The sequence below is a fragment of the Mytilus edulis genome, chromosome 14 (assembly GCF_963676685.1).
Source record: "Mytilus edulis chromosome 14, xbMytEdul2.2, whole genome shotgun sequence".
Lineage (NCBI taxonomy): Eukaryota > Metazoa > Mollusca > Bivalvia > Mytilida > Mytilidae > Mytilus > Mytilus edulis.
Genome location: NC_092357.1, coordinates 10571599 through 10592688, shown reverse-complemented (window position 1 = coordinate 10592688; position 21090 = coordinate 10571599). Strand labels below are relative to the sequence as shown.

General features: G+C 30.9%; 1 protein-coding gene across 1 annotated transcript in view; it reads right to left on the bottom strand.

The window, feature by feature from the left end:
- LOC139503243 (uncharacterized) overlaps positions 1-21090 on the bottom strand; it is a 55894-nt gene that overhangs the window by 9222 nt on the left and 25582 nt on the right. Inside the window, exons 5-11 of the mRNA XM_071293002.1 lie at positions 14756-14857; positions 13707-13763; positions 11742-11766; positions 7169-7426; positions 5944-6126; positions 4499-5425; positions 4199-4305 (exon numbers count right to left, since the gene is read on the bottom strand). Coding sequence (XP_071149103.1) covers positions 4199-4305; positions 4499-5425; positions 5944-6126; positions 7169-7426; positions 11742-11766; positions 13707-13763; positions 14756-14857 — 1659 coding nt within the window. The remainder of the gene's footprint in view (positions 1-4198; positions 4306-4498; positions 5426-5943; positions 6127-7168; positions 7427-11741; positions 11767-13706; positions 13764-14755; positions 14858-21090) is intronic.

Here is a 21090-nt window from a genome sequence, read left to right as displayed (position 1 = left end):
AATTGATATTGAAACAATTTATGATACTATCAAATGCTATCAAGATTGGGAAGTAAAAACACTATACCAAATGTACATGTTATTAGTATAAATGTACATTAACGCAAAACCTAAAACGAGCACAGGGACACTGCCGAACTCTCATTTTCAATAAATTGTTAGACTAGACTGGATTTATTAGAACCATTTTACGCTGATTTCTCATGACGTAATCGTCAATTTTTTTTATATCATAATAGAGTTTAATGTCTCTGTGATTTCGAATTAATATAAAACGATATCAGATTATGTATTTGTTTTATGAATATGATAGATTGCCATATTCAATAGCATATGACAATATTTTTTATATATATATATATTTTAAAAGGGGAGGGACGTAAGCCAATAACGTGCTTACCTGAACCCCCTCCCCCCTGATCGGCCGTGTCAACTGATCAATACCCTCCGAAGTGAACTTACTTTATGTAATTGTGTAATCAGAGTTTTAAATACCAACAGGAAATCGCTTGAATATCTGGGCATGTCACCTCAAAATACATATGTGAACAATTTTTTCGGCCATGATGGTGATCAGATTAGGGAAGGTCCGAATTTATTTAAAGTGATTTGCAAAACTGTATTACGTAAAGGAATTATGAACAAACTTGATTTTCGAAAACATTTTTACACGAAAGACGTATTTAGGAACTTTGACTTTTTATCTAATTTCCATTAATATGACTTTTTTTCAAAAACTTAGTAAAACATTAGTTTCAAAACGATTCCTTATTTAGAATTACAAATAAAATGTTAATATTTTAATGTGGCACGCGGTCTTCTAATGTCTAATCACCTTATTAATTGATCTAATAAATCTTTAAAAAATAACTTCAAACTATCAAAAATAATTCCTGTGTTTTCGTAATAAGAATAGATAAAGGGGTATTGATTTTATGTTTGATGCTTTGTTAGAAAAACATTATTTGGAAAAAATTGTCTGCGCTATTTGAAAAAACAGATTTGCGGAAAAAACAGTAAACAAGTATTTGTAGTCTGTTTCTTTCGTTTTATTCTTTCCCAATTATTGTTTCAATATTTGAACGAATAAACATTAAACATTAAACATAAAAATTACAATCAAGACTTTTTAATATATATGTTTCATATTTTCAAGTTTCAAGATTATAAGGAGCCCCACATCTAAATTTTGCAAAAGCACATCTTTCACTCAAAGGTATCAACAGTTTGCAGCAGTTTCCAATTAAAAAAGCCTGCTCAAAAATAGTATACTTTCTCAACCTGATACTCCCATTTCCCGTTCTGGAAAGAATGAATTGACAGTGCTTTTCCATTCCTTAATATAGAGATCAAACATAAATGATATGACTGTATCAACAACTATATCTTTATTAATATTGCAAAAGTCAACCAATTCAAGTTACGTGCATTTTTTATAACCATGAAACTTCCAAGTTTTACACTTTTATGTTTTAGACTGACCTCTTCCGCCCATAAATAACAAATTGATAAACACATAATAAACAAAATATGACAGGACAAACAAAAAGATGCAATAAAAGCTAAGAGACCAAATAACACAGAAAATAACAACTAAGCGTAGCTTGTCTTCTACTTTACATCTGTCGGTGACATAAATCTGTAGGGCAATTCAGTGAACAGAGAGAAGTTATATATAACATTCTGTCGAAAAATCATATTATTAAGGTCATCCGGAAAGCTAATGAAAATACTATAGATATTATTGTATTTCTTTTTGGTTGATGCAATTCAATTTAGATACTACAGTTTTGTAATTCAGTAATATCTTACGATTCAAATTAGCCTTAGGCAAGCTATAAGTAGTGTGTTAGTATTTCAAGTAGTGATGAGTCATAATTAGTGACATTAGCTGATCTGGGCTTTGATATTTCTTATTTAGTTTGAATTTTAGATGCTTTGCTTATACTAAAAGTGTTTTTGACATTTGAAATAATAATAATTGAAACTAAACTATTCATTTTCTTATTAGCGTCAACAACTGCTAAATTCTAAATTTGTTGATAATTGGTTTACTAGTCAATTTCAGAAAGATACTAAGATGTGTCTGTGGATTGGTGATTAGGAAGTTGAATCTAAACTACATGTAATATCATCAAGCTTAGACCACGTGCTTTGCGTTATCGTTATATCCGTGACAGTCTATGCGAAAAGGTACAAAAACGTCTCTTTGAACTTTACAGATTACGATGTTTAAGTGAGATAAAATATTTTCAAAAAACTATTTTATGCGAGAAAAAATTGTCAGCATTCATATATTTGTGAATTCTGTCCCAAAAAAACTAACTGAATCAAAAAGTACGTATATATATCTGATGTTTTGAACTTAAGCAAGTGTAAAGTCGTGTGTTAATTGGAACAATGCACAGTATAACATACAATAGCGAAGAAAAATCAACAATTTCTAATATTTCCTCCTTTTTTTATATAAAGGATGACAAAATTTAAACATCAGCGGAAATGCTGCTATTTCCACAAATCTAATCAATATTGTTTTTTAATTGATATTTCACCACCTCTATATTTTGTTATCTATATTTGTTTACCTCGCTAATTAACTTAGTTACCACATAATTCTCAAATCTGTAAACCCCATTCATATACTTATAAATGGGGGTCTCATTTATAGCCTCATACATGTAAATGATAATTAAAACAAAATAACTAACTGAATCGATAATTAAAACAAAATAACTAACTGAATCGTTAATTAACAAAATTGAAACAAAATTGAAACAAAATTGAAACAAAAACACCAAAATATTAGTGTATGCATGGGCTTTTAAAGAAATGTATTAGTCCCCGATTCTGTTAAAATGTAGATGTTAATAAAAATCTGATTTTACATTTATTCTTAACAAAATGTCAATTCATTTTTTTCTGGATTTAGGTGGTGGAGAGGGATGGCGGGGATTTTGTTTAACAAATTATGTATGTTCCTTTGAATATAAGGGACGCAAAAACACTTCATTTTATTAAAAACTCTTGATTCATTGCATTAAAATTAATAGATTAATTTGCTGCAGGATATTTTCACAAAAAGGACATTTCGAAAACAAATATGAACATGTTTAACCCAGCCGCATTTTTTGCGTCTGTCCCAGGTCAAGAGCCATTGTTATCCATTGTCATTCATCAAACATGTTCAGCTTGGTTCTTTTATTGGCTATTTAAAAATAACTACCAGCTTTCTCGTTTTGTTTTTACAAATATATGTTTTTTCTATCACAGCTACAAGAGCTGCTGCGTGTTAAAAAATATAAAAAAACTAATTATACATTGCTGCATTTAAAAAATATTGCATCATGAACTATAGAAAACTCAGTTTACACATGTACAATTTTTATTTTTTTTTACTAACAAAATCGATCACGCTCGGAACGGATTAACGATAGATGCACGGGGATGATGTTCTGCCTGAATGATTAACTTTACAGTAATGCAGAAACTTTAAGGTTTAAAAGGACTTAACATCAGTTGGATTTCATTTAACGGGGTCGTGGCGTATTATTTTAACGCAGTTAAATCACATCTCACATTAGCTTGAATGACCGCAAGAGGATCAATTTGACTGGTATTAAAATGATTTGATATGGATTGAAATGCATTAAATATCATTTTTAATTTCTGTCAATCTTGATTCAATAATCTTTTTTAAATGCTCTTAATACGTTTTGTCCGTTAAGCTAAATTCGTATTACGAGTGATAATAACTGAGAAAAAAAAATCTAAATTTATAACATGTGTTGTTTGCTTATTCAAAAATAATCAAATGAAGCCTTTGTTTCAATTTTTTTTGTTTTTTTTCCTTCTCTTCACCATGTGTAAATATGCAAAATGATATCTATGCACTAGGAACCTATATACGAAATGAAACGTTTTTGTTATATACACTGTTCGTCAGAGACTTAAAAAGCAATATTTAGAAATTTAACAAGATTATATTTTGCTAAGTTTTGGTTAAAATATGCGTTTAAAACAAAGCTGCCAACGTCAAAATATTACATAAACAATAAACAGTAAACTATTTATAATTTAAAAAAAAAAAAAAATTTATAAGACGTAATTGATTTGTTTACGTAATCACAATTTAGACCAAAGTCAAAACCTTCCACAATTTCGATTAACGTTAACAACATAATTACTATAACATACTTACAGCTTTAACCTGATCTTTGTGCGTTAAAACCACCATAATTTTAGGAAATCCCTGATTACCTCCCTTGCAGTATGTAACAATGGTGTTGATCCAGAATAACAGATAATCTGTAAGAATAAACAGACGAATAATACATTGGTGAATACTGATTCAAAATCCAAATTGTTTGATAATGAAATAAATTCTGAAGATGTTAAAAATATCATGTGTTAGTTAATATAATTATAGAAAACTATACTGAAATTTAGTGTTTAAATTTTAGCAACTACTTTATGACAAAACATGAATATATATTAATACCTCTTGCTGTTTTATGTTGACCCTTTCCTGGAAGATACTGTTCATAAGGACAGGGATCATCTAGTTTTCTACTTCCATCCAATACTACCATGTAAATAGCTCTGTATGTTAAAAATGTCTGATGGGTCGAATAAAACACGTCCTGCCCTCCAAAGTCCCAGATAATTATAGGTGCTATCTTTTTGTTGTGCAACTGCTTTTTCCCAACTCTAGAAGACTTTTTTAAGAATTTTTCTTTTGTGATTGACACTTTGACTTCTTTGACTCTTTTTGAAACTCCAAAAATGTTTTTCAGCTTTCTAATGAGTCCAGGTTTAGTAACAGTTTCTATATGCGTCTCATCTGAGAAACACGACTTTGTTGGAGAAACGTCTGTGTCATCAATTTGTGTGGCATTATCAGGAAAGTTTTCACGGCTATCTCTGTTATTCAATGATTGAGTATTTTCATTTCCAGATAAAACATGTTGTTGGACTAGTTCGTTTATATTTCTAGATCTAACTGATTTTTTCCTGTCCGTAATCAATGAACCTAACAGTTTTTGTGAAATAGGAAGTTTGTCTTCTATGCCTGTCTCATACTCGTCATCGTTGTATTGTGTTTTGATTTTCTTTTCAGACCCACCATCTGATAACTGTTTGCCCAAAGGTTCGGCTATACTAAAGACATCAACTGGCAAAGTAGTACATTGACGATCAGCCTGCGTTATATCATTTTTCAATTGTGACCTTTCTTGTGTTGTATCAGACTTAAGTATTATATTTGATTCTTGTATAAGATCTCCGTCGCTTGTCGGTGATGATTTTGCTAGTGCAATGGCTAGTACATCTCTACTTTTTGAAGTACCAGCCTCTAATTTAACACCATTCTTTATTATGTCTTCTTTTAAGTGGGATGTGTCAGCGGTTATTACTTCATGGTATACATCTAAGATAAGAGATAAACCGGATTTGTATCAACAATCAAAGCAAAAAAGTGGTAAGATTAGTGCTTTATTAGAACTATTCTGACAAATAATTCCGCTGTTTAGATCTGACACTTAAAATCTAATTAAAAGAAAAGAAAACATAACTATAAGAGCAATAACGAATGACATCTTCGCCCCTCCCTCCTCTATTGCTAGGGTAACGGCAGTTGCTTTGAAATTTGTTAGGTCAAACTGCTGATGCATTTTGTGCTCCCATCATAGTAAACCTACATGTAGCATTAAATGTATCTTTAATTAATTTAACACGTATGTTTGCATAGTTTCAAAAGTTTGGAGCATTTTGTTTTCTAATCACCACAAAGTAGGCTGGAAATAACTTGGTAGCATGCTTATACATACAGGCCAATATGGGTTGTTTTAAAATGTTTGCAGGATGCCGCAATTTAAAATGACTATCTTACAGAAAAAAAATATATCATCATACGATCTTCAAGCTAAGTTTTAATAGATAACAAACCATCATGTTCTGACTCTTCAGTCGTTTTGTCGAACGTTAATGTTTCGTTTGATTCATGTCTTAGGTTCTCTTTGCCTCCCGGTATTGATGTTTTTTGTGGCTCGACTGGTACATCTTGACGTTTTCTTATCTTGTCTTCTTTCAAAAGGGATCTGCTAACTGTAATATCTTCCAAGGAGAAATCTAAAATTTATAGTTCATATAAATGTATAAAATTTTGCCAGCATATACTACTACCACATTGGTATTATAAATGACCATATGTGCAGATATAGTGTGTATTTTTTTTGAATATCAACTCACATTTACCAATAATGATCTCATGTTGAACTCGTGGCTTTAAAAAAATCGTTGTTTTACTTTGTGCTGGGTACACCCGGGAATACGATCATGTATTTATGACATTAGTTTCTCATAAATACTATGGTAAATCTGAGGTCGACAAACTTAATGTGAATTTACCTATATACAGTATACAGTCGATTTCAGACAATTATAAACATTAGTGTATGGGGCTTACGAACTGGAAAAGGGCGACATTTAATATATTTTGTTTAACTGCTACTGAACATTAAAAAATATTCCATTTTTGAATATTTGAATACAAACTAACTTTTCCTCCTTCCCAAAACAAAACAATCCCGATATTGAGAAGAAAAGTGAAATGATTTGAAATGAAAATTGCTCTACATATCCATTTGTTACTTTGTTTAGCTATATATTGAAAGATAAACTATTTCTTCCAACTAAATGTGTTTTACATAAAATTAGCTTGTTATCAAATATAGCATGTTTATCCAATTATTCACAAACAATTAGTGTTGATAATGAAGAACGAATAGTGACCGTTTCTTGATTTTCAGACAACAAGTTTGGACGAAAGTGTCATTAACCGCTGTGCCATTGACGTTTACCCTAAAAATTGGGATGCATGGTTATGAATTCCCATTTCTGTGTATTTGTTCTTACTTTTCTTACCAAATAGCTAAAGATTCTTCTTCCGTTACAGTGTTAAATTGATAATCTTTTAATAACATCAAGTATATTGAGATTAATATTAAGCTACCACGCAACAAACAAATATATAACTCTATACAACATCACCTTAAAGAGAGTAATATCCAGATCGTATATTAACAAGTATTGAGATTTTTTTTTATTAAGACTCTTGTAACATGTCCACATATTTTATTTCTAGCATTGGTGTAACAAGTTAAAGTTTTACCTTGCATTCCTCCAAGCCAGTCCTTTGATTCACGGTCCATATAAGAAAGACCATTGTATAATTCTATCCCATCGGTTGAAATCCTGTATCTGGTGGGTCGTTTTCCGACAAGATATCTAGCTAAAGTTGTCTTCCCTGTGCCCTGTTCGCCAGCTAGCATAAGTCTTGACTCAAAGTGGGGATAACTTTCTTCTTTCAGTAGACTAGAGAATACCTGGGCTGATTTTTTATCAAATTTTTTAACTTCAGCAGGAAGGCCTACAATTATATTTTTTTTAAATGTCAGGTTGAAAAGTATGCAAAAAATATGATTTTTTTCCATTCACTTTATAAATTTTCAGAAATAAAGACTTGTCATGCTTGGTTGTAGTTAAAAAAATAATTAGACAAATAGGTTTTCATCAATATATATTCTTTATCATTTGATGATCACACAATATTGTTTGGTAAAACAGGCCAAAAGAAATATTAAGCAGTCAATGGTTTGACCCTAGTAATTTTGGGGCCCTTTATAGCTTGTTGTTCGGTGTGAGCCAAGGCTCCGTGTTGAAGGCCGCACTTTAACCTATAATGGTTTACTTTTTAAATTGTTATTTGTATGGAGAGTTGTCTCATTGGCACTCACACCACATCTTCCTATATCTATATACAGACATATCTGATATCAATCTAAACGTAGGCAAGGCGTATCCGCATCTCTACTTTGTTAGCTTATAATTTGCTGTTGTAATTGATTTAGCTTGACAATTGATTTCATGTTTATTAACTAAAAATATTCCAATTACATACATTTAACTGTTGCAATGAAATTGAATATGCGTTGTGCTCTGTTTTCAATGTCATGCATTTCGACTGCGTATAGTGTCATAAAGGGATACTAAGATACACTTATACGGTTGACTCACGCCTCATCTTGCTTTCGATATTATCTACCGAAGATGGTATTATAGTATTTGAAAAGATATGTGTAAAAGAAAAAAAAAGTTTTACTTATAAATGTAAACTTTCAATTATTTTGACTGTTTTTGCATTTTATTTACTTAAAGATAATATACGCAGGAAATGGCAAATTGGTGATTTCATATGGTTTTTTTTTTATAGAACGAGAATGTTCTCTTAAGTAAAAAAAATAATTGAGACACATTTATTAAAAAAAATAATGGAGATACATTTTAGTTTAGATTAACCCTTGATTATTGCGTTTCATTGATATTAATTGATAAGAACGCTTAGTTGAACACTGAAATATTCAAATGAACGCCTGTTTTGATCTGTTCTGATTTTGAACAACTGGAAATTAAAATATTTTAAGTAATAAAAAAAACTTATTTCAATACCTATTTGTTTTTATTATGATAGATTTGATTAAAATTTAGGTGAGTAGTTGATGGCATGCTAATCTTGTTTTCTTTTGCCGAACTTGCGTTCATTGAAACCACGCTATCGGAATACAATAATTAATATTTTTATTTCAAAAATATTTCATGTATAAAAAAGGATAACTCGTAAGCTGTTATTAATCGTTTATTATATAGAAAGGGGAAATACTGAGGGTTTGCCATCTTGAAAAGGAAGTGACGACGTTCCAAATTTAGATCTGATGATATATTGATTATTCTATTATCGCTAATAATAATTTTGATTTACCGTAAAAACTGAAATTACGATAGCTATAACTAATTTGGTTTTTTTTATGTTAAGGTTGTACCTAACACTACAGGGAGATAACTCTGTAAACGTTTTAATTACGTTGCGTTGTTAAGGGAATATTAAGCTTCTCAATGATCAATATTGGTGTTTGTCAAACTGCTATATAACCAATGTATTTTTTCTGATCAAACGGTTGGTTCAAATTTTTTGAAATTTTTACATTTTTGTCAAAGGGTCAAAGTAAATACTTTGTCAAAATTTTATGAAAATTTAACGAGCCAAATTCATTTTAGTGAAGGTGTTGAGTACCACCTTAAAAGAACTTAAGATGTTCAGGTAACAGTGTGGCTTCTTAAGACATTTTTTTTAAAAATTATAACACTTTCTAATACTGTTTAATATTTTTTATCGAAAAATTAGGACTAGAGTTTACATATTTGCATCCCAACGATCGAAAGCAACGATCAACATGAGGAAGATTGATAAGATATGATTATCTTCAAGACTGTTTTTACCTCTTTGTATTCATGTAAATTTTAATTTAATAATTTCTTTAAATATTTGAAAAAGGTATCTATTAAACCCTCTAAAATGCATGTAGAGTTTTCGGTACATTTATTACAACCAGAGAACAAATTTTCAACAAAAAATAAGTAAGATAACCTTTACATTTGTCAAATATGAAATAGCTGTTAATCAATTATTAAAACACGAGTTTTCCACATTCTGTTATTTATCATAAACAGTTGTATTCACCTTAGTTCAAGACGTATAGTAAGTGTGAATTATGATATGAAAAAAAAAAGAAAAATACCATTAGCTATCAATTCACAATAGTTGTATCTGCTTAGTGGACAGTACGTCGGCAACGATTTTAGCCACCTTTTCTTAATTTGTATATTTACAAATTTTGTTTAAAGAAACAACAGTTTCATCTTCCTCATGCAAAATTTGCATTTGATGATTTGGTTAATTTTTTTTTTCGGTTCTGTTTAAGAAATAATTCATTGAAGCCATAGATTTGTTGGAAATTTACACATGGCCTGGGCCGTGATATTCGAATTTTATCCTGAGCGTTAGCGAGGGATAAAATTAACGAGTATCACGGCCCAGGCCATGTGTAAATTTACAACAAATATATGGCTTCCATGACTTATTCCGATTCTAATAGGACAAATACGATCATTAAAAAACTGAAGCGATGATGGGTATACCGTGTGTGTGGCTGTTCTATTTTACCCACTGTTCGATAAATGTAAAACAAATTTAATAAACCTGCATGAATGATTTCTTAACTAACCGCTAGAAAAAAAAATGTGATTCCTTTTGTTACTTCTCAGTAAACTAAACATTTGCAATTTTAAATTTACATTTTTTATCGTAAGCTACCGTCAAATTCCCTGTTGACATGTTGTAACCAATGAGCCGCCATGTTGACTTGTTAAAATCAGTAAATGTGCGAATAATGCAATAGAACAGAAAACAAGCAACACCTACCTCAATAATTTATTTTAATGCAATTTTATCCGAGTTTAGAAGGTAAACGCAATTGAAAAACCTTCAGCTTTGACGTTTTCATACGTATGACGTCATGTTTTGAAATGACGTTAATGCGCCAAAATCATTACTGGAATTTCGCGGAATTTTAATTTATTTTGTTTTTGTCCATTTTTCCGTTCTCTAATGTGTTAATTCTTTTTCTTATGCGTCAGAATCAGAATAATGTTCTGTAGGGTTTTATTCAATTGTAATTGTTAACACCGCTAAATCCACAACCGTTTACACATAGGTTACGATACATGTGGATTTACGTGGGAGGCATATTTAAACAGCCATTTGTGTACATCTTGGAGTCTGCGCTAAGTATAGATATATCGAGAATTTTATCACGGTATTGTTTACAAAGCGAAAGAAGCACGTCATATTAGAATTCTACATATAATCCTTCAGTTGTATCAGTTCTTATACTTCTTTGGCTTTAAATAGAACGGCTTTGAGAATGCCTGATGAGGGTCAATTATAAATCAGACGTTTAACATAGAGAATGATGCATGAGAAAATCCGTATCGAATGCCGTATCATCCCGTATCGTTAGGGCCAAGGAATGATATCGATCGAGGGTAATAGGGCGTGTGATACGGATTTACTCATGTTTTATACGCTTTATAATATATTTAGATAGGAGAGTATATTTTAACTGTTTTTTTATCCAAAGACCTGGGTTACCTTCAGATTTATTTCTGCCTCATTTTAACAGCTTTATCATATATATGAACTGCTTGATTATTCGTCCGAAGCATCTGGTTTAACTTACAATTTGCGTTATGTAGTCCATAGACATATTTTGTTTATTGTAATTGTTTGTTGTTTATTTGTGTTTTATTAGCATTGAGGTTCTTTTTTTCCCCCTTTAGAAATGTTTTTTCTATATAAAAGTCATTCTGAAGAAAACCTTCTTAGCAAGTTCGCTACTTAGTTTCAAAATAAATAGCTTTCCATAACACAAGTATATATTGATAGGGCATTAAATGAGGATTCAAAAGAGCAAATAAAATATGTGGGTCAATGAGCTTGTTTTTAAGATATTAGCCATTGGAATGTTGGCTGGAAAATGTTCTCTCTTGACTTTTTATAGTTTTATCATTGACCGGTTCAAGTTCTCAAAAACTATAAAAAAAAAATTAGATAAGATTTTATAAGAGTTTTACAAATGGCTTATAATTATACATGTAAAAGATTTCTAAAAAGAAAAATGGGGGTCCATTGGCAAATGTTTTAAGACATTCAAATTGATAAAACCAAATGGTATGCAAATAAACGAAAACTAAACATTTTATGAAAATTATTCAGCATGGTAAGTGTTAATTGTTTAAAACATTATTTTCCTGTGAGCACTCAATTTATTGAGTTACATGATACTCACCAGGTAAAAACGTCTTTCCATATTCCTACAAAACAGTAGTAGTTTTTAAAGATATATTGGCATTGCACAAGGTCATGTTTTTCTCTGACTGTTTATGAAGTCTGTTTACTAAATCCATTGAATGTTTAATTTGTGCTGATTGATAGTTTAGGCTTACATGCATGATTTTTTTAGTTGACTGTGAGTTGCTATGAACTTGCTGTAAATAACTGCGAGTACTCTCATATCAGTACCTAGTGTATTTTTGTTGTTGGAATATACAATTCCTATGCCATGTCCACTTTGTGTAGTATTTATAGTTAAATCCATCTGACAAGTTAAGCCTATTCAACATTTCTTTAGTGCGTTCTTATGTTGTACTGTTACACCACTGTCCAAGGTAAGGGCAGTGTTGCGTTCCCGCTCACATGTTTAGCCCTGCCACATTATGTATGTATGTATATGTTCCAAGTCAGGAGCCTGTAATTCAGTGGTTGTAATTTGTTGATGTATTACATATTTGTTTTTACGTTTATGTCTTGTATATAAACTAGGCCGTTAGTTTATGTTTGAATTGTTTAACATTTGTCATTTGAAGCCTTTTATAGCTGACTATGCGATATGGACTTTGTTGAAAAAAGTCTCTAATGAGAGTTGTTGCATTGACAATCATACCACATCATTTGTTTCATAAATAAACATACAAACATATTTTAAGAGGTTTGATGCGAAGCTAAAAATCACTTATTAGTGTTTGTTTCTAACTGTTTGCAAAACTTCTTAAACAAATTGCACATTATTACACCAGACAACTGTAGCAAATGCTTTGAGAGGTGCATTTTATTGTGATCGAAGGTTACCATCAAATGTTTCATCCAGAGTGTTACCTTGTAGTTAGTCTTGAAAAAAAGAACTGAACTGGATCATTGTAATCAGGATTAATAAAAAATAGCAAATAAAAAGTCAATGTATGGATAAGAAAATATCATATGTAAACTGTTTATTTTGACACTTAAATGTTGTGAGTACATGTATCGTGGATGTATTGCTGAAACATAATTTTGAAAGTATAACAAGAAAACATTTAAAGCTAATCTTGAATTTGCAATAATTGTTCAATACAGTTAAATATGTTTATTGATTGTACTGTTTCAATACCAAATTAGATTTTTTGAAGAATATTTCAGAAAAAAATATTTTGGGCGAGATGGTGATTCAGTGAACATTTGTTTCAGATGTGTTCAGCCAAATTTGACAATTTGGCTAATATCAAAGTTTTCTATAATAGTTTGAACCCTGTCCTCAGTCCAAAATATGATGTTCAGTAGTTGTCGTTTGTTAATATGGTTCATAGGTGTTTCTCGTTACTCTTTTTTTTTTATATATAAGACCGTTATTTTTCTCGTTTGAATGGTATTACACTGGTAATATTTTAGGCATTTTATACCTTGCTCTTCGCTGTGAACCAAGGCTCCTTTGTTAAAGACCTAACATTGAACTAAAAAAAAAATACTTTTATAAATTGTGACTTGGATGGAGATTAGTGTTATTAGCACTCATACCACATCTTCCTCTTATCCAATTAGGTGAAATTCATCTACATTCAGGACCTCATATATGCTCTACCAGATAACGCAATTGATGAAGTTGTTATACAGCTATAACAATTATGTATTAAAAAATGTTATCGATATTGCTGCAATCACAAAAATTCAGAACTTCAGGGCCTAAGTGAGTAGTTATTTAACGCACTCCTTCAACCACATACATGTATCGGGAAATGTCTCATTTGAAACGAGCATTTATGTAACCAAGTTTCGAATGTGAACAAAGGAATTAAGGACAACACTACCTGCAATGAATTACGCATATGTCATTTGTGTACCCAATAATAAAACTGTTTGATGACGTCAACGAGGCACAATTAAAAGTGTTCACTGTGTTCAATAAATTAGAAACTACTTAAAACAAATATTAATAAAATACCTTTATCCTGTCTTTAATTTTTGGGTAGTCTTTGATCTCATCTATTGGCTTTTTACCCTGATGTAAAATATATTTATTTGGTAAAAAAAATCAAGAAATGTATGGCTGCTTTATACATATCTATCATGATTTCAAGATTAGCGGATATGACTGATATACGTTTAAAAAAACTAACAACGCTTCATGGTTATTTAATGTCAACATTACTCGCTGGTTGTCTTTTTGCAGATACAATGTATAAGTTGAAACAAATTCACTTTCTGTGAAGTAATAATTCATTATGTATAGCTTGAACAGTGTGTCTTTAAGAACTAAATACGAAGATGAGTTATCTCTTGCATTCCATAATGCTTTATACAGTAATCCTGAAAATTTAGGTTGATGTTCACCTGCAGTAATTCCTGAAAAATACTCCTTACGCTGGTTACGACTTTGAGGAGAACATTTTAAGTTTGTCGATTAACTCTTATTATGATAAACGAACATAACATGTACAATTATATCAAACTTTCAATGATATTCTTTGTCGATACAACAACGCTGACTACCTGGCATGTCATACACTAGGGAGCAACAATACCATAGATTTTACATGGAAGGTTTGAAACAATTTAAACAAACAAGGAGTATCATCTCTTCAACTTATATAATACGAAGAACAAATGGTTACAATTCTTTCAGACGATGATGAACTTCTAAGATTTGGCTATTCCTGTTATGCCCTGTTTGTCCTAACGGTTTTGATGTTTCTACTAATGTTAACATTCACACTGAGTCATGCGATGTTTAGTAATGTATGCTCCAATGATGGGGTTCGGTAAAAGCTGTTCGAACCCAAGAGCAACCAGAATTGTAATTTTCATTTACACTGAGGAATGGTTGTGGTTAAAATATGTTTCTTTGAATGACATGCTATTGCCAAACTGTACAAAAAGGAAATAATTGCATGTAAGTTGACGTAGCATTGCAAAGGTAATTACAGAAAATCCAAATAAAACCAAAACACCAATATATTATCTATTACAACAATTATTCTCACTAGTACTTACTTCATTGTTAGGTATATAAGGATCACAGCCTTTGCTTAACAAACATTCGACTATCTGACGATATCTTAGTTTGGAAGCGATATGAAGAGCAGTATCTCCTTCCTGAAAAAATAATGTTAGATAGTATTGATCGATATAATCATTTGCTCTTTGTATTAATATATTTTAATTTGTCTAAAACAAATTGTGGTTGTCAAGTATAAACTGTGTTAAAGATACACAAAAAAATCAAGATTCGAAATCTAACTGATACAACATGATTAACAGAATTATATTTCTCTACTTAGGTTTAATACACGTATTATCCCACACATAATAAACAATAGACAAGGAATTGAGTATTCATCTTTAGACATATACCATACAACTGCTATAAGTCCATAAGCATTAAAGCGGGTAAGTAAATTGGAATTAGATAACAACAGGGAGATAGAGGAGAAAAAAGTAAACTTGTCTTCAAATACTTGTAAACATTGTCAGACAGTTTTGAGTGATAACTAAGTTACTTTATCTAAATATATGGTGAAATATTATTCCTAAAAAAATTACAAATCCAACCTATCAAGGGCATTTACAATAACACTCATGGAATATTATACAAGCATTCTTTAAAAAAGTTATGTTGGTAATAATTTTTTGATTCGTTGTCATTGCCTTTTCTGAATGATTACGCATACAGTTTATTTCCACTGTTGGCAAATTGTAAACATATGATAACTAGCATATTTTTTTATATCAACGGTGAACAATAAATATTCCGTCAGTTTTACAAAAATAAATGTTTTAATCTTTTCAGTTAATACGATTAGTCACATTATTGTTCAACAAAAGATGTTTTAAGGCTTTAATTAGATATTATTGAGCAAGAATCATTTTCATTATTGTCACCTATTTTAAATAATTATCGTACGGTTTAAAACTTATCACAATAGGTTTAAAAATATTGTCAAATAATACAAAATAGTTGAAATATCTTCTTGTTATTTTTTTATGAAAGAAAGACACTTTCTAAGGAGTATATTTTTTATTGAAATGTATCGAATATTTCGTTTATATTTTAACTATTTGAAACATTTTGCACCACTTTTGTTTTGGTTATGTGAAAAGAAAGTATTTCCATCTGGATAATTTTGTCGTCGTTTACACCATATACATGATAAATAAAAAATGATATATTAAAAAATCCCGAACTTCGATGTGCGCCATGAGCTCATTATACGCCTATCGTTTTTATAAATAATAAAGTTCAATACCTCATCAATGTCATATCAGATATTTAAAACACACAAATGATGGGAGGTTATTCAAACAGATGTATACCAACATGTTACGAATATTGTTTAAATAACTTATTCGAAAAACTCGAAAATCCCTACTTTCTAAGAAAAAAAAATGTCGTTACTCTTAAAATGGTAAAAATCAGATTGGAGATCACGTCAATAGATAAATGCATTTGTGCGTTTTGAGTTATAGTCCAAATGGTGACGACGATGACATAAAGGAAAGTCACTTATCAATTGACAAAATCCAAAGCTCAAACACATCAGACGAATGGACAACAACTGGCATATGTTTTCTTTGGTACAGGTATTTATTTTGGTGAAAATAGTGGATTAAATGGACGTATAAACAATAAATACAATGTACACCAAAAGATAATCAACACTTTTTTCAATTTCAGAAATATTCAATTATACTCACATGCATATATATTTTTGTTTTTCTAAATAAATGACTTAACATTTCGGTTAGAACATATTGGAATGAAGGTAATTCTTATATGATTTGCATTTCTACACATTTTTATTTCTATTCTCCTGCATAAGATCAAGAAATAATGCATTTAGTTTTGGAAAATGTATCAAATTAAAATCTAAAGATATTCCGCAAAATTTCATGAATGACCTTGGAACATCAGTCGGATAATATATGATGAAATGAAGTTGTTGATGTATGTGTTATTTCGTTTTAGATGTTTATGCACTCATCGAAAATTTATGGATTTCAAAAAATCATTATGACGACAAACTTCTTAGTTACAACACATCAGCTTCCCAATTGATGGTAACAGTAGCCAATGAAGAAAACAAATGAATAGTTTAGTATAGCCATGGAAGTATTATATTGACAGGAACTCCTACGAAAAATTAGCACATTCCCATCCCACTGATTTCTTTAAGAAATAAAAGGTTCCGACTCAGTTTGTCAAGTACGTGATAACTCCTTTGTGGGGTATCTGTGATGCCGCCTTCGCCTGTTCTTTTAACTAAAGCTGGTCTTATCACGTGATTTGATATCGATTGTCTTATCTACCTTCTAATGTAAATAAACACGGAACCCCCCGTGTTTTTTTGTGAATCGCCACATGAATAATAACACCTGTTTCCGTTCAATAAATGAAGGAACAACGCAGAAAAGATCGAAAAAATCGGTCCATATTTAACAGAATGACATAAGAAAATTAACTGCATTCGGAAAGAGGGCAAGCTTATTTTTAGTTTTGTTGAGTATGTTTTAATCATTGGAACTTGGAAATCGGGAAATATCCGATTATGAAAATTGCATGATTCTGAAGTAGAGTGTTTGCAGAAAATAATGTGATGCGCTTGTAGTTTGCCAGATGGTGCCAGATAACTCAAATTTTAAGTTAAAGATTGTAAACTTTTATTGAGTGTTACATAAATATGTATGGTTTTCTCTATCGTAAAATGTTGTTAACTTATTTATCAAATATGTTTTAAAGACTAAAAAAGGTTAATAATTACATGCATGTGATGACCTCTACATAGCAATATCAGGTTACGAGACATGTAGATGAATTGCTACACCTTTTATGATAATTCCAAAGTAAAGAACCTGAAACATTTAACCTAGTCCGATATTACTCAATCTGACGTCTGACAGATTTGTTTTTTACGGATGGCTTTTAATTTTTCTGGATGCATTTAAAGAACGATCACCATGATGGGCCCTAACCAGTTTAATTTTTTTTTTATCATGGTAACCAAATTAGAATTTATTCATGTGTTTAAAGGCTTAACAGTTCTGAAACGTCTTACACCGTATGCTAAGCAATTAATGTTTCTGTTTCTTGTTTAATTGCATGAAATATTTGTCATTGGACTTTAAGTAAACAATAAATCAAAATAAATGATATATTTTTCGGATCAAAGCTCTTTAACCCCGTCCCCCGGCCAACATTTGGATTAAATTTTTGTTAGAAATTCTTTCATTAAACACTTCATTAAAATATTTGTCAAAGTTAGCAGTAAAACGCGAAAAAAAATCCGTTTACTTTACATGAGATTTTTATGATTTTCAAGCCTAACATGCATATCTATGTATATAACAGTTACGCGTGTTTGATTCGAGTGTCACTGATTAGTCTTTTGTAGATGAAACGCGCGTCTGGCGTAAATAAAAAAATCAATCCTGGTAACTATGATGAGTTTATCTACTGTTGCCTCTATTTGACAAGTGTTGAAAAGGAAATACATATTTGTTTTCTACAATGCATTAAAAAGTGATTCATTACAGTGTTTGCCTACGCTGTACGGATAAACATTTTACTTTATTCCTGTACTCCTATTTGTTGAACAGGTAGAAAATACAGGTGTTTTTCTTGTTATCTACAGGTCGTTTGTACTCTTCAAATTTAGCACAAGTTTTACCCGCACAGGTACCCATAATGTATTAGAAAGGTTAAATTTGAAAATGAAGATGCATTGCTTTCGTATGGTGATACAAAAGTAAAAATGGAACTAATGGGAATGATGGCTATGATTTTCATCATCTCTTTGTTGCTGATGAAATTAAAGATGATGAATTTAATAGCAAAACCAATCGTATTTTGCAGAAACCCTCTTCTGAAACAGTCAAAAATCATATAAGATTATAAAAGGCACTGCCTTTTTACAAGTGACAAACCATAAAACCTGTTCATGGATGTTTAAGCCCAGAGCTACCAGTAAAGCTGCAGAAGCTCATAGATTTGAGGATTTCTCCAGAGGAAATAGCAGTGTTGAGAGATAATATGGGCATCTCTACAACGAGTAATTCTATTGATACATTGACTTAGTTTTTTAAAGACTTAATAGATAAAGAATGAAAAGAGCCTGTTATAACCCTTTATAAGCTAACTTTAACATATATGAAGTTGAAGGCTTTGATTCGACTACTTGGATGATTTTGCATACGTACCTCCTTCTGATGTTTGTGCTATGGCTGATTATACTTCTTTTGATCGTGCATTAGGGTTTTCAGATTCATTTTGGGGCTCCTCTTAGTGAGATTAATATACCAATATTGTAACCTGTTGTTGAACAGGTTGATCAACTCGATGATGATTTTGCTGGGGAAATCCCACAATTGCATACAGAGGAGATTGGGTCTAAAATATCTTCTCGTGTTTCTAGAGCTGTAAATGCTACCTTTGACTGCACTACTTAGACAGACCCACACTGTAGATTCTAAAATGCAGGAAACCTAGATATTCTTTGTTAAGGGATTGACCACCATTGTGTAGTTGGCTAATTTTTGTTGTTAGAATTAGCCATTAGATGTTGATAATACATTAACCCATTTCTCTGACGTCAGTCTATTGTTCTTACAGTGGATTACTTTTCAAGAATCCACTGACTACCATGTTAACTGAAGATCATAACTTTTAACTTACGATATGTTATCCTCTTCAAAGCGAGTGTCTTAAGAAAGGTTCAAACTCGCACGTATTTTCGACAGTAAAGTCTGTAGCACTAGACCACGAGTACTGATATAAATTATTATTTAAATATCACTCTTATTGCGTATATCTGTCAATGCATGTCAATAAACTGTATTTCTGTCTTTTTGTTATCTAATAAAATATATAAACACTATAAAATCAAGGAATTGTAAATATTACTTATTGGTATAATTACAAGATAAAATAAACATCCATGTACACATTACACTTATCACTTTTAACGTACAAGGCCTTTCCCTTTTCATCATAGCAAATACTTACTTTTGGTTTTATGATTATAATGATAGTATACTATGATCATTTAGTTTTTCTTTGTTTGATTATAAATGGTCCAAATATACATCAACATTAAACTCACTCTTATGTGAATAAGGTGCGATAAGCTACGACTGTAAAACTTCTTCTTTGACGGTTAAACCAGAAACAAAATCGTCCACTTTATAGAAAAAAATGAAATATAGATACCGCTAGGATTAAAACAATATTTCGGTAGAGAAAAACATTACAAAAAAATCATTCCGGGTACTAGGCTTGAACTTGGCACTGTTAATGTCAGTTATTTCTTTCGGTACAAACCACTAGACGATCACGGCTATGAACAGCTTTCATGATACATTGCAAAATTGACAAAATTATATATTGTACATTTGTAGCAAAAGGAATTCTGCTTGAGTTTCAGATTGCGTACAACATATAATACTAGTTCATTAACTGATTGACGATGGATGCCAAATGTAAAAACGTTAAAATAATCAAAACATAATGAACGGAAACCAGTTTACACAAAATGTTTATATAATTTCTCAGTTAAGACCAATCTTTGTATCTATTTAATCATCTACTGGTGTCTAGTGAATTTGTATTATTGTGAAATTTACACTTCATTTAGATGTAATGTGTTTTAGTCATTTTGTATGTGTGTTGTAAATGCAGTGACATGGGATATATAAACGACATTGCCTTGTTCATTAGGTTGCTAAATACTATATATGTATATATTACAGGTTTCTAAATGTTGGTAATTAGTTTTTTTTAACTTTCCAAAAAAGATTTTAAAAAATCCATCTACTCATTATATTTCTATTTGAATGAATTATAAATACTAAAATCTAATCAATATAAATTATTTTTAATGATTAAACATTGAATGAAATAATTGTTTACAAATATAAAATCTGGTACTAAAAAGGAACAAACAAAAGAGACGCGAGTACACACCACCACAACTCATAATTTCGAAAAAGAAAACTGTACACTGACTAAATATAGTGATGTCAAATAGTCTGCAATTGCTTAGCCTAGCAGGAATAGAGGTAAAGCCAGGTCCAAGTGACGATATCGATTCTTCTCAAAGTTCAATTAACTCAACCGATTTGTCGGATATCTGTGAACTTTTTTTCAAAATCAGTCTAAATTCTTCACTTAAACGTACAAAGCCTAGCCCCGAAAATAGATCTGATTCAAGCTGAATATTCTGATTTCGACATTTTAGCGTTTAGTGAAACCTGGTTAAACAATATTCATACAGACGAATCAATTGAAATCCTAAATTACCAGCACCCATTCCGTCGTGACAGAGGTCCACACAAGT